The 15230-nt window shown below is 39.9% G+C and overlaps 1 protein-coding gene across 7 annotated transcripts in view; it reads right to left on the bottom strand.

Annotated features, from left to right (window-relative positions):
• CNKSR2 (connector enhancer of kinase suppressor of Ras 2) overlaps nucleotides 1-15230 on the bottom strand; it is a 216179-nt gene that overhangs the window by 159490 nt on the left and 41459 nt on the right. For all 7 annotated transcript variants that reach the window (XM_052793909.1, XM_052793910.1, XM_052793911.1 and 4 more), the window contains exon 3: nucleotides 7802-8004. In XM_052793909.1, the coding sequence (XP_052649869.1) occupies nucleotides 7802-8004 (203 nt within the window). The remainder of the gene's footprint in view (nucleotides 1-7801; nucleotides 8005-15230) is intronic.

The raw sequence follows: 15230 nt of genomic DNA, 5'->3' as shown, positions 1-15230 counted from the left end.
AACCACTTTCACAAATGGGTGGGTAATAGGTTTCAAGGATAATTAAGTTCATACATGTTTTGTGATCAGCTGGAAAAGCGGGAGCCTCTTAATTTTTCCACTGTGCAAACCCACATTGTGAGCCTGCACCTTATTAGACACAGATACCAATGAGAAGAGCTTCTAAATACCTCATTCACAGGGGAAAAAAACCCCCAAAACTTAAAAAAAAAAGTAAGCACCTACTGTAACATTAAAGTCAATCAACTTCAAGACCCTAATCTATAGGAAATAAGGTGTCCCTAACACCTGGTATGACAGAGCTACCGGTTCTTTTCATGTTATTTAAACCAGTGTTTGAGATAAATAATAAAACAGCTCTGAAACACAAATTTGTTTATACATGTGTAATGCAGGCTGTAACACACATGCATGTCTGTATACACTTTTATGAATTGAAATCTAACAAAAGTCTTTAGCAGTATCAGCATCTTTCAGAATGCAAAAAACCTGTATTATCTAACATTAGTTAATTAAGCCACCCTTAAGGATTGGCAGAAAAACCAGCTACCTCAATACAGCACAGCTAATTTCCACACAGAATTAAGAAATAATACAACTCAACAGCTATTAATACTCACAGCTACTGATTGCACGTGAAGGAAAATCCTTTCTGAACAATTAAAAAAAGATGGGTATTGTGAAAGAGATGCATACACTCGGTATTTCTACACCATCAACATTTTGGCCTCATATGCTTTAACCTCCTCATCTGTCTGCTTCACATAACATTTGGTTAGGGGAAAATGATACATAGAAATAACTATTTCACTTTAAAAAGCTGTAATTTGAACAAATACAGATTGCTGTTAGTAAAAGCATTGCCTCCAAATAAAAGTTAATCATATTTCACCACTACTTGTAGTACTGAGCTATTTTATAACAATAGAAATTGTGAGGGGTTTAAAACCAATGCCATACTTATTTTAGCATCCTAACAAGGGAAAACATCCTCAGAGCAGTTTGATTAAACATAATAGTCCAAAATTTTTTAGAGCGGTAACCAAATCAGTAACATAACTCAGTCTTCAAAAGTAACACATTAAGCTCAAATAAAAATCTGAATGTACAATATCGTTGCATATATATTTGTGCCAAATCCATCTAAGATTCATATTTTTAGGCTTTCATGAAACAAACATTTTATTTGTATTTCTAATGGAACTGCTTTAGGTAGAATCAGGTAGGAATGCAGTAAAATTCACACTGGATAAAGGAATTCTTTAAATGAGTGCTCTGTTAAACATTTACAGCTGTTCCAGTAGCACAATGCGCTTAAGTACCATAGCATTCTTAGGCAGCACTTACTGACAGGTTTGGCATACCATTCAAACAAGCATAAAGGGAAATGCATAAAGGAAACATAAGATTTACAGGTTTAAGACTGAAAACCAATTGACAGAAAGTGCATTATTTGTGTGGCGAGTAAAGAATCACTAAACTCTTTGCTTTCTTTTTGTTCGGGTTTTCATTTGTTTTCCCCCACCATCTTGTGTGCAAACCACACTTACCCTGTCAGGACAAGCAATAACCAAGCACAGCTAACAGGACTGCATGAAGTCTCTTATAAAGGAGACTCTAAACCAGTAACACTTTCTTTGTAAGAAAGAAGTTATGGGCCTGCAAACATTCAAGCATAATTTTCCCAATGAATGCTCCTCTTTACTTAAAACTACAAAATAGTCACACCATAAACATCACCAAGGCTTATTCACCGAAAACAACGAGACAAAGAAATCCAGCTGGACACATTTTACCTACAGTGGAAGAAAATGTATGCATTGTGTATGTCACCACGGTGAAAAGGGGGAGATCCATTTCTGAGTGGGGAATGCATTCTGCTACCAGAGCGCTTTCAGACAAAGCGGGCTTAAAGGGTGCGCTGAAACTGAACACCTAGAATTGTTCATTCATAAACAAAGAGTGTTTACATCATCGCAGGCTGCACTTCTCCAGAGACAACAGAACATCACCAAAATAGTTTACATAGCCCACAGCGAGTCTCGGAGGTCCTGTTCTGCTGTCCGGACTTAACCACTGAAGCACTCCAATGTCCTTAACTTTAGGCGCAGATTTTAGCCTTGCTTAATAGGAATTATGTATACATATAAGTGCTTCGCAGAAAATTAGCACGTTTAAGCCCATGCCAAAATGACTTGCCCACCTGGGGGTAGAAGTCAAACGATTACACCCCACCACTGTGAATGGCCCTAAAAGCAGACCTAGACTTGCCAGAAAGACCTTTTACTCTGAAATCTTACATTTTGTTGCTACTGTCAGCATTTGACCCATATCTTTGCTATGACCAACAATTTCTGTTTACAGTTGGGCTTTTTGTTCATCTCCTTGTTCCATTTTGTTCATGTATCCAGACAGCAGTGGTAAATTAATCAGACCGGTGCACATTTGTCAGCCTGCTAGCTTTTTTCTGGCCACAGCACTGAAATGCTTGAATACAAAAATCTATCTCCACAAGATCTCTTTGTTCCTACTACTTAGACTTCAGTGTAATCTGCAGGAGCAGTTTAAGGTTTTTATTTCCAAAAAGGGGGTAGTAGTAGGGTGAAAAACAGGAGAGTTGCTGTGAAAGACATATTGAATCACTGCCCACACAGATGGCCAAGTTAAACAGCACACTAAAAAAAAAAAATCCAGTGTTCCCTGACAAATCCTAATTCACGACCATTAAAATCTGTGACACAACAACAGACGCAAAATTTTGTAGTAGTTATCTCATGGGAAGTTGATTATATTTTCTTAAATCCTTAATTGAGAAATAAACTACCGCATCATCTTAGTTGTGTCTTTAATGAAGACTCAATTAAAGCCCTAAGAACAACCATCCCTTCCTCACTCATAGTCTCTAAATCCACATTTATAGTTTATACAGATATTGTTACTATTTGCTAAGATCCAAAACATTCTTCTTGATGTTGCACAAGATATATGGTATGAGGAGTCCTGGCTTCAGATAATACGGCCCAAGCACTACAGAGCAGGCAGAAGCAAGAAGCCCAGAAGCACAACTAAGAAATTTTTCTTGCTTAGTGCAGTCAGCAGGAAATACAGATTTCCAGGGTGTTTGGTTGGCAAAGACGACAGAAGTGTGGTGGAGGTGAATGAAGACAACATATCAAACCAAGAGCAACAGGGAAGACAGCACCAGCAGAAGCAAGGGATGCGAACAAGCTGTGTGCTGGCAGAGCAAGGAGACAAGATGGGAAGAGACAGAGATCACGTAGCTGCCACCAAATGTCGCCCCAGGTCAGGTTCCCTCAGGATCCTTCCTCTTCCACAAAGAGCATTACAGTTCTTCCCACGTAAGACTACAGTAATGAGCTCTACCTGTTAAATCTAGCTGTCCCACAGAAGAAAAACATATGAGGTACTGTGGGACTTGAAGGGGGAAAACGGGGTGCTTGAAGGGTTTGTAGAAGATGCTTTTGCTCCCAAGGCTGCCTTCACTTTGCAGCAGCCTCTGACTCATTAGGAGACAAACTCAACACTCAGTGGTCTGCCAACTTCTGATGAAAATACAACCTTCTGTCTGTCTGTCAGATGGCTTGTTAAGTTCTGGGAGAAAAAGTATTGGATGAATTCGAGCACCCTTCACTCAGGACTCATCACAATTTCAGTATCAATAGATAGCAGCAACTTAGTAGAAAAGAATGAGATGCGAGTACAGTACAAGAGCTGGCTGTGTCTTAACCAGAGAGAAAGTTACTTATAAGTATTGCTAAATGCTCTAAACTTGGAGCTCAGAAGAATTTTCTGGGATCCCTACGATATCATTGCTTTTCAGTTCATATTTGCCTCTGGACAAAACAGGGAAGTTTTCACTGGTGTCACTGAAGACGTTTTCACCAGTAACATGGTAAAATTTTGTTAAGGATTAAAACAGTAGTTTGATTTTCAACATCCTTTAGTTGTTCATGGTGCTTTTAGATCAAGAAAGCCACGGATGGATTATGTATATTTAATTCAGAAATCTCAGAGAGGCAGTGAACACTAACACATCCACACAAAGAGCAGCACTTTTACAAAGTGGTTTTCAGGTGGACTGTAAATGTGTGTTGTAAGGACAAAACTTTACCTGGGATTAACAGAAATAAATATGCCTAATTTCAATTTCAATTAAATGTGCAGATATTACTAGACATACTACTGTACAGAAAAAAATACTTTTATGAGGTTAGAGATAGCTTTATGCCACAAAATTGCAAGGCATTCATGCTGTGGATCCACAGTAGTGAACTCACAACAGTAATCCTGCTTTAATTATACATTTTTAAAAATTCCTCCCCAGGATGGATTGCTTGAGGCCTATAAAAGGCAGAAGAATTTCCAGGAATCTGACACATCAGAGAAGAAGGAGGATTCAGAAAGATGGCATATATTACTATTCCAAAGAATACAACTTTAATGAATTACAGGAATAAAGACTGAAAAGAACACCAATGATCTAACTGGAAGTCTAGAACACCTAGATGACTGTATATATCATTCTTTAATTCCTGAAAAGTATAACCGGAGACATTCTGATGTCAAGTTGCTTTGAACATCAGGTAAGTAGTTTGTTGCTATAGCCTAAAGTGTGGTTTTCCATCAGCCTAAGAGTGTCAAGTGGAAATGCACCATACTTTCACAAATTACTCTCATAGTTTTTCAATAAAGCACCAATCTCATCAGCAAATTGGCTTAGAAGAATTTGAAGATTAGGGAAAGAGTATAAAATAAAACATTATGAAGCTAAAACATTTTTTTGAAGTCTTCTGGAAGAAAGGATAGATTTTGTGGGCTGAGAAAGCAACAGAAAGTTAGAATAAGTCTAAAAAGTTTAAGGACATAATCTATTAGTGTGATGACAGTTTCTTTACAGGACATTATTGGAGAGCTATTTCATGCTCCTCAAAATCATCAGCCAACCTCTTTTGAAAACAGCTAGAATTCTCTACTAAGTTTTCCAGTTCCTGAATTAAACTAAACCAGAAGACTTTTAAAGCCTGGCAATAAAAGTTACCCTAATTTTCAGTAAAACTCAAATCTCTGACATACATCTGGAAGTAGGACTGCTCCAGGCAGAGACCTGGAACAAAGAGCATCCTTGGATCGGCCCTGTGCAGTGGCACTACAAGAGCCACAGTGAAAGTAACTCAGCAAATCACAGCTCTCGCACTCCTTTTGATAATTGTGCCTGGCCTAACGAGATCCTTATAGATTGTAAGTGTCCTACAGAAACATCGTAAAAAGAGAGCTCGCTAGAGCAGCAAGTGAAGCACAAGTTGTATGGAGTCTTCACCATTCCCTACACATGAAAAACACATCATTGCATTTCTATGCAAACTGGAGCTGCTGCTAGCTGCTTTTTCCAGACGCGACCTAAAAAACACTGCATAGGGGCAGCCTAGTATGGCTGTTACAATGGGGTGGATAACCCTAATAGCCACTTTATTCCTCCTAATGGTTTGTTCTCCCCTCTCTCACACCCCAGAGATGGAACTGGTGTTAGAAACCAACCAAAACCTAAGATTTGGGGCCCAGATTTAATAGTAACAACTGTGCAGAATAAAATTAAATCCATGTTCCTGACTTTAAATACTTTATTTTTAAAATCTTTCTATCTCCCCCTAGTGGCCCCAAGAGCTTTTTAGGAGGAATACAATAAGCAGAATCCTATTGATCTCCAGGTGTTCCCACTTCCTGAGAAAAATGCAGTCATTGGCCTGCCTTCATACTAATCTGGGGGCTTCACAACGAAGGAAGAACAAACCTAACCAAAACACCCACATGCCCATAAATCAGAAAAGTCTTCAAATCTTACAGAAAAGATTTGCCAGAACCAGGTGTTTAAGCTACACAGATCTTCAAAAGGACCTTCCCAGAAATCTGTACGAAATTGAAATATCACTTCTAGGAAGCCTTATTTGGATACTAAAGATAGCATTGCTAAAGTGGGCTACCACCATGGCTGCCCTCATTTTTAACTTCTTGGAACTCCTGGGTCTGATCAGCTGTCATTTCAGATAAATGCAAAATGACTCTTGCACTTTACTGGGAGTAGAATTGATATGCATGTTTTTAGACGTTATTTGAGATATCTTCCCCTACCAACACTAAAACCTGCTAACAGAATTACCTCTGACAAATACAATATAGCTGCCTTTGTAAACATAATTTTACTAAGAGGTAATTCTCAACACACTTCTGAGCTACAAACAAATTTTACATACTGAATTTGTCTTTTAATACTAAAAGTCCATAATTTGGGTGCAGTGCACAGTACTACAGTGACACATTAGTGCTCAGATGCAGATGTTTCCTAGCATCAACAACTACTTTCTTCCTGAAGTTCAAACACTAAATTCATATTGAGATGCCAAAAACACATTGTTTTTCAATGTTTTAAACGTATATATATGTGAAAGTTTACTTTTTAATACCAGACTATTTTATGGGAAAAAAAAAAAAAAATTCATCTTTGTAACTAACAGTCTTTATCCATTAGCCACAATTCCGATGAGAAAACAATCAAGGTTATTTCCAAATAGAAAGAAGTGGTGAACACTGATCTGCCTATGCAAAAGAACATGGTTTTCTACTGCTCCTTCTGTTTTAAAGCCCAGAATGATATGCTGTTCTCTGCCAAAAATGATTCGCAGGGAGAAAAAGTGAAGCCTACAGGTCTTCCAAGTAACAACAATAGGCTAGAGGCAGAGCTAAAAATATATTCCCCATTTTTCAAGTCTTAATACTAAACTCTTTCCATGAGATTGTATTGCTTCTGTGAGCATCAAATGTTAAACATCTAAATAGAAATTCAGGAGCCCAACTTTAGGTAGGCCGGTTTTGAAACTTGGGGAAAGCCTAGAAAGGGAGGAGAAAAGAAGCAGCAGTGGTAGCTGCAATCTGCTGAACAAAAGAAAGAGTTTGCAGTTCAGCCTAAGAAATGGAAAAGATTGATGCCTCACCTAAACCTTTCATATGGAAATCATTTATGGGACAAAAGCCAGTTTTCCTCAGGAAAATGAAACACAACAAAACCCACAGCAGTAAATCCAAATAATTCTGTTGGATTTTAAGAATTACACAAAGATCATGCTCTGAACAAAACTTCAGCTGCTGGATACAAAATAAGATATGCCTTTAAATCAAGATAAGCATTTTATTTTTGCTGATTAAAAAAAGCACTGTGATGCATTTTATAAATGTCACTACACATATAGTAAAGCAGAGCACTTAAGTCCTGGTCCCACACAATTCCTAGGTAATAGAGGTAAAAGTATAAGATAGTTCCAATTCCATCTACAGTTTCAGAGGTATTTCACTGACATTTAAAAAAACTAAAACACAACATGGATGTTTAGACACACACACACTGGAAGTATACACTGACACCTATATAATGAAAAGTATGATCACAGTTTTGTGAATTTGATACTATCAGAGCAATGAACCCGAGTTATGCAGGTCAAAGTGTTGTTCCATATTAATAATAAAATACATATATAAGCTTATGATGTCATGCTGTTGCTATATTGTATTTCCAGATATGTGTAGGGTTGCAGTGCATTTAGAAATATTGTACTGAAATGCTATCTGAATTGCATGCTGACTTAATAAGAAAAAATTGCTACAAATATCCACTCAGAATTTGTAAATGAATTCTGCTTCCATTTCCACGTCTATGTTACATTTTCTAAAGAAGTTGGGGTTTGTGTGTGTGCATGATCTGGTTACCTGTGACACATTTGGGAGATTTTACCTGTCCAACCAAGCCAGCAGACTTTTAGCTGCTCCAATCAGATCCACTACCGATGTCAGAAAATCATTCGGTAATTTGCGGCTGGTCCTTCCATCATAGTGACCACTCCTCCTCCTCCCAGTGATGAAGTTCTGCAGATTTTTGGCAGATGCATTCAGTTTGTGAGAAAGGGTTTTTAGATTTTCTGTTTCCAAACCATAGTTCTGCATCGAAAAAAAGACAAAGAAAAGAAAGTTAGCTTTGCAGCTGAACATGAAGTACCGAGAACAGCAAGACTGTTCTTCTGCTTCAAAACTTAACCATTCCTAATAATTAAGGTAGAAATACACCCACTCATTAGTTTTTAAATGTATGGCATGTTCTGTTTCTGAAGTGTATAAAAATAGAACAAAAGAAGAGAAAAATTATGAGTGATCTTCTAGCTGGTTTTAAGTGCACTGAGAAAAAAAATCTCAAAATGAAGAAAAAACCTAGTCTGGAAGATTGATTTTCAAAGCAGTGCATCACTCTCAGTAGATCAGATGGTTCTCTCGGTAGATCTGACGGTTAGGGATCAGTCCCTCGTGTCCGTACTCACACCGATTCCTAAGATCACGTTAGGCAAGAGGGCTTGCAACTAGCGGAAGTATGCAGTATGGACACAGTGTGACACCAAATTCTTTTGTTGGTTTCAGTGGAGGAAGCATGTTCGTTACGTTATTTTTATTCTTGTTAGCAGTAAAGGACCACCAGAATCACAGACCAGAGAACACAGTGCTACTCTGCTCAATGTCTAAGTTGCCCTTCTAAAGTCAAGTTGTAAACTTTGCTTCCATTTAAGAGTCAATCCCTTAAACTTAAATTGCATTCCTCAGCTGTGCAGCAGATAGAAATAATTATGCAGAAATATTAACAAATAGTACTTGAAAATCCTTCAAGTATACAAGTGTTGCTGAAACAACACTGGAGAATGCCCTAATTTAATGTTCAATTACAATATAATATAGTACCATCAGTGATTTGTTATTTCTGTAATAGATTTGTTTTCCCCACAAATGCAAAGAATGAGTTATTTCAAAAGAGATCTTCTTTTGCCTTTGTAAAGGACCAAGCAATTGCATAGACTTGAGCTTATTATTCCTGTAAGAGAAAGATGGGGCTTCTGAAGGGGCTCCTCACCTTAACCACATCACAGGGTTCTAACACGGGGTGCTCACAACTTGTTCAGTTGACGATGGAAAGGGCTACTTACTTTCCTACCACAAATGATGACAGAGTAGGATGCAGAAAGCTGCATACAGAAAAATCTACTTCCTAACGACACACCCTGTCCTCACCAGCTCTCCTCCCAGGCCCCCGGTTTGGTCCCCATGCTAACACGTCCACAAGGAGGAGATGGGAGAAGGGATAGAATCATAGAACGGTTTGGGTTGGAAGGGACCTTAAAGATCATCTCGTTCCAACCCCGCTGCCATGGGCAGGGACACCTTCCCCTAGACCAGGTTGCTCCAAGCCCCATCCAACCTGGCCTTGAACACTGCCAGCGATGGGGCAGCCACAGCTTCTCTGGGCAACCTGCTCCAGTGCCTCACCACCCTCACAGTGAAGAACTTCTTCCTTACATCTAATCTAAATCTCCCCTCTTTCAGTTAAAGCCATTACCCCGGTCCTATCACTAAATGCCCTTGTAAACTGGAAGGCTGCTTAAGGTCTCCCCGGAGCCTTCTCTTCTCCAGGCTGAACCCAACTCTCTCAGCCTATTTTCGTAGGAGAGGTGCTCCAGCCCTTCACGGCATTCCTCTGGACTTGCTCCAACAGGTCCACGTCCTTCTTATGTTGGGGGCCACACAGCTGAATGCAGGATGTATTTGCCAATGCTAACATAATACCACTGAAGCTATTTACCTCAGTCTTTTTTCTATAGGAAATGGCTGGGGCAGGGGGTGGTTATTTACAGCACTTGTCATGCTCCTAATCCAAACCACCTACTAAATGAACTTAATCTCCTCTTTAATTACACAGGGACTGCAGGAACATTACACTGAAGCTAGCCCTGGTGAGCCCCCAGCCCTCCCATAACATCCACTCCCAAGCAAATGGGAGAGCATCACAGAAAGGAGAGACTTCAGCACACAGCTTGCCTGCCGCCGGCCAGCCGGCCCCTCTTCGCGCTTGAAAACCAAAAACACGTTGTGAAGGAGCTGCTAAAACAACAGCCACCTTTCCGCAGGAGAGGATGCACTTTGGGGATCGGCTTAAAAGAGAAGTGACCATACACTAAGGTTGCACTTTAAAAACCGCTACTTTAACTTCTGTGACCATCCATGTTTTGGGCAAGGAAGGCTTTGTGGGCATGTTTCTCAGCTGCAGTTTTTGCACAGGCGCCATCCTCTGCCACCATGTTCCGTTCCCAATTAGACAAATTGTATGTCTGGGCAGCGACTTTTCCACCATGTAAATATTCGATAGCAATTATACTACAGATAGAGTTAGGTTATAAATAAAAAATTACAAGATGAAAAAAATAAACGGGGATGGAAAAGTAAAACATACTTTATTATGCAGCCAAACGGCTCCTAACTAATAACTTACTAAATCAGTCCAAATTAAAGAGATAAACATCAGATAAAAATAAATTTGTTTTTTGCTGCGGTTTCCTGCGGTTGCTGTGGCTGAGACAGCACGATGGAGATCAAGGAGTGGGTAGGAGTAAGTTGGAAAAAGAACCAACAGATTTGTTCTTACTGCGTCCTGCTTCTTGAGCATCTAGCTCATTTTGGCAAAATTAACGGGGGAAAAAAACAAATGAAAGATATTCTGGATGAAAGACACATCACACAAAACGTCTTACAGATCAGCCAAACCAAAGCCCCACCACAAGCGAGCCCCACGGCCCGCACACAACACGGCGCTCGCCTCCCCCAAACACGGGGGGAACGACCGCAAACCACAGGCTGGCCACAGGGGCTCCTCGCAGGGTTTCCTTCCTTCTGATGCGCCGAAACGCTGTATTTGGTAATTCAAGGGGCTGTTCTTAAGAAGCCGAGGGAGATTATCCAAATACCGTGCTTCGCCTTCAAACCATGTGAGGTAAACTGAGGCAGCGGGGGGGGCACGGGGAAGGAGCCCGGGAGACCATTGGATCCCAACGCTCCTCCTCGATAACCCCAAATTATTTCATCCCGCTCTCTTCCTCCATCCCTCGCTTCGTCACCTTGTCTGTACCTCACCCGCTTAGAGAGGCGGGCGTTGGGACCAGTCTGCACTGGTGTGCCGTGCCCACCACAGCGGGAACCCCGGCAGGCGACGTGCGGGGCTCCAGTCCCACCAGAAAGTGAAGCACCAGCAAAAAGAAAACCTGCAATATTGAACGCTGCGGACCCAGCAAAACGATACTCAAAAATTTATTCTATGGCAGGAAAATAGGCTGCATTTACGGATGTGCTTCTTTAGAAAATCAGCTCCGATAAAAGCTTGGGGGCCTCTGGTTAACATTTCAAGTGACAGCCACCTACAGATGCACTCTTTTTCAGATGTCTTTTTTCACCGTCAGATATGTGGAAAGGAAGAGACAGCGTTAACAGATACAAAGTTTATTTTCACACATATTCACCAAATGTGTGTGTGTCCTTTAACATAAAAAACTGAGGGACAACTGTAACACTTAAGCTCCATAATAAAAAAATTCAGTCCTACATGAGGAATGACACTGATTTTGGTAAAGCCTCCACCTGTAATAGGAGACAGATAAAGCCAGGGATGGAAAATACAGAGATAAATTTCAGGCAGAACATATTTTTGGGCAACTGTGTTTATTGAAGCCTTCAAGTAGAAGGATCCTAAAACAGCAGCCAAGCTAACAAAATCCCCACTTTGTTTATCACTAATATTTCTGGCCCACATTAAAAACGAACAAAGAGTTGCACGTTCTAATACTGGAAAAAAGCTTGCTCAAATAATAACCGCCAAGTTTAATCATACTTTATATGCGATAATATACTATTAACAATACGGTTTTCTTAGAAATGCACTGCGTTTATTTTCAAGCACCGTAAGAAGATAATTGCAGGCAAAGGAGACAATTCTTTGTTTTCCCCTACTCTGCATTTAGCCGGCGCTAACACAAGTTATGCTTTCATTAGCCAAAATAAATTCACAGTCTCTAAAAGAACCACAATGAAATCTCTGCATGCTTGTAGAGATTACGAGAAGTGAAGCAAGTCTACGCATCTGCTTTCTCAACAAGAGGCCATGGAGCAAGAGTCTCTTCAGAGACACCCCGCCTCAACAGAAATGGCTCTAATGCAGTCACTTCTGGCAATCACAGAACAAGAACTTGATGAAGCTAAGCTACACAGAGTAATAGCTTCTCAGCAGGTGTTTGAACTAAAGGTGGTGGGAGCTATTAATAGACATTTTACCTGCTAATTACTTTTCTGTGGCTTCACATGACAGTGTGAGTGATGAATTGTAGCTCTTTTCTTCACACACTGACAAGCAGCAGCTCTAATCATCACTGATGAGTTTTGCTTTTTTTTGGTGAGGAAAGCCAACCTAGACCCTCTGCCAGCCCACCCTTACACCAGCACCACAGGGTAGGAAGAGAGTTCAGTAACCAAACTTTGGAAGTAAAGTGAAATTTTCTTGGATTAGCTTGATCAATGTTCATCAGTTGTTCCCCCACCTCCCCTCAATTTAAAAAAAAAAAAAAAAAAAAAAAAAATCAAAGCTCATTTAATCTCTTTCCTGTGTTAAATTCACTTAACGCTTGCTGGCAGGGAAAGGCACATCACACTGCTAGCACAGGTTAAAAAGTAAAGTGTTCCTAACTCATATAGTGCTAACTGTCTCTGCGGGCTCAGACAGGGTGTCTAGAAGCTGCTGAGACCTTTAGGTTAGGGTATTTTTATGCTGCCCGTTGCAAATGCAAAGACATCTCAGCTAACTAAAAAAGCCAAGCTCAGCCACCAAAAGAAGTCTGGATCTAAACACACCTCAATATGCAATACAGACATAGCCACAGTCCCATTAACAAATCCAGAAACCCCTTAGAACAGATGCCTTCATCACAGCTCTTGTGCAGCCACAAATGCCTCTACATCTCTAAGCACAAAGGCCACATCAAGTTCAATGACATCATTTGACTCCTACAATAATCCAAGATAGAGAAATGAGCATATGGCCCCTCCGCCTACCTCCCTAAAGAATTGCTGCTTCTCTTCAGCCCAGAAAGCTGCTAGAAACCACGTGGAGCAAAAGGCATGCAGCAACCAGTGCTAACTCTTACCAAAGAGACACAAGATGGGAACTGAAGATACTACTGTAACACTGGTGCTTGGGGGCAAAAAGGAAAATAAAAACAGTTTCTCCAGGCAGGCAGAGCAGATAACAGTGCTTACATTGATTAATTTCTGCTGCCCCTCTGGAGAAGGCAACCATGACTGAATAAACTACAGAACATAAAGGTTTTTTTCCTTTGGCAAATGTTTGTCCTCAAACACACAAACATTATTTTTAAAAGAAGGAAAAAATGGCAACCTTTTGAAAAGACAAACACTATAGTCTAGATAGCTGTACTGTGTAATAAATTGTGTGCAGTGTATAATAAATTACGTGTAAAGAAATGTAACTTCTCAGTTATGCCTGGTATCTCTCAGTAATATGGATAACAATCACAGGGGTGAACTCAAGTTTTCTCTCTAATGCAACTTTTTCAAAAGTCTTTTTCTACGTATTCACAGACTGAATGCAGGAGGTTTAGGTAAGAATAGCATATGACTGCTAAGAAACGGACTTAGGATAACCTCAGGCAAGCTTAATTCTGCTCCTCGCTATTTTTCAGTGCTTTCATCTTCCATATTTAATCCTTGAGCATAATTTCTGTATGTATTATTTATTGCTTTTAAACAAGCAACCTGGAAACAGTAAAGTTCATGACAGCCCTCAGTTCTCAGGAAGCCTGGGTAAATTTTTAAATGAACGATCAAAACGGCATCACACGGATACCACGGCATGTGGCAGCGATTTCAAAACCACACCTCAAAATTTGGGGGGGGGAGCAAGAATTCACCAAGAAAAATTCCAGTCTTTGTGTCCAAAGTTGTTTTTAAAAACAAGGAACAAAATGCACCTGAACCTCATTCTCCAAAACACTGGCTGATCACATCCCACAAAGTATGAGGCAGATAGCTTACCATCCCAAAGTTGCAAGCAACAGAACACAGCCTGTCATATGCAAGGTGCTTTATGTAACTTTATACCTCATCAGATCTGCCTACGACATGTATTTCTAACGGCCCTTCTTCCAGTGCCACGAAATGCCAACTCTAAGGTTATCTTTCTTTCAAATAGCACTGACATATGGGGTAATTTAGAAGTGCACAACACATGATCCTTACACATCTGTTTCATAAACACAGAATAAGCAGATAAGGAGAAAAAGCCAGATAGCTCACATGACACTTATCATTTACTGCAATTATTAAACATATACTGATTAAAAGACAAATGGTCTCAAAGAGTATAAATATTTGCCCTAAATGTTTACAGTCAGAAAAAAACCTCAGGTGCATGATACTTATAACCCTGCAAAACCCGGGAAAGATTCATAGTCATCATCATCATCATCCCCTTTCCTGAAAAATGCCCTTCTTTTTCTACAGCACAAGCAAGCAACGCATCAAAAAGCCAAGCCCTGGTCATGCTTTGTAGCACTAATAGAGCAATTAACTAAACTATTCTTCTTACTCTTATTCAACCAGCAGACTCTGCAAGACCAAGTGCTCATTAATGTTTTGCTTTTCTGCCTTCTCATAAAATTTTGTCCCTAGCCAGCCAAGTGCTCTTGTTTCTCCAGAATTCAAACTATCAGTTACATATTCAGTTACATGCATTTCACAAAGTCTTAAACAACTACCCAGCAGTTTAAAAAAAAAAAAAAAAAAAAAAAAAACCCAAAAGGAAGTAAGTAGATTGTTATGAACACACTCACTACCTCTTTAAAACATTTCACATTGTAACAGCCCCTTTTATCCACTCTGCTTTTAACTAGTGGGTTGGACCTTTAAAGGCCCCTTCCAACCCAAACCATGCTATGACTGTGTACCCGGGCATGTATTTCGTACTTGCCCAAAACTCCGAACGGCCCAAAGTAAAAAGCAACTAAGAAAAGTATTTAGGATCCATAACTGATTCTTGAGGCAGGTGAGAGGAAGGACATTCACCCTTTGCATACAGACATATTTACTGCCCTTGGCATACCAGAGGGTTTACTGCAGTTCTGTGTAAAAGATCTACTAACAGCAGCAACAGACATTTTCAATGCAATCTATATGAGCTATCAGAAACGCTTTAACTCCTTAGCTTTATTGATCTGGTGATGGACTTCAGGATTTCCTTCTCTGCAGTTAAGTTAGCTCAGGCTGAAGACAGGAAAGCAGATGATAAATAA

This window comes from Harpia harpyja, chromosome 8, assembly GCF_026419915.1.
Source record: "Harpia harpyja isolate bHarHar1 chromosome 8, bHarHar1 primary haplotype, whole genome shotgun sequence".
Taxonomy (NCBI): domain Eukaryota; kingdom Metazoa; phylum Chordata; class Aves; order Accipitriformes; family Accipitridae; genus Harpia; species Harpia harpyja.
This window is presented reverse-complemented; position numbering and strand designations above follow the sequence as displayed.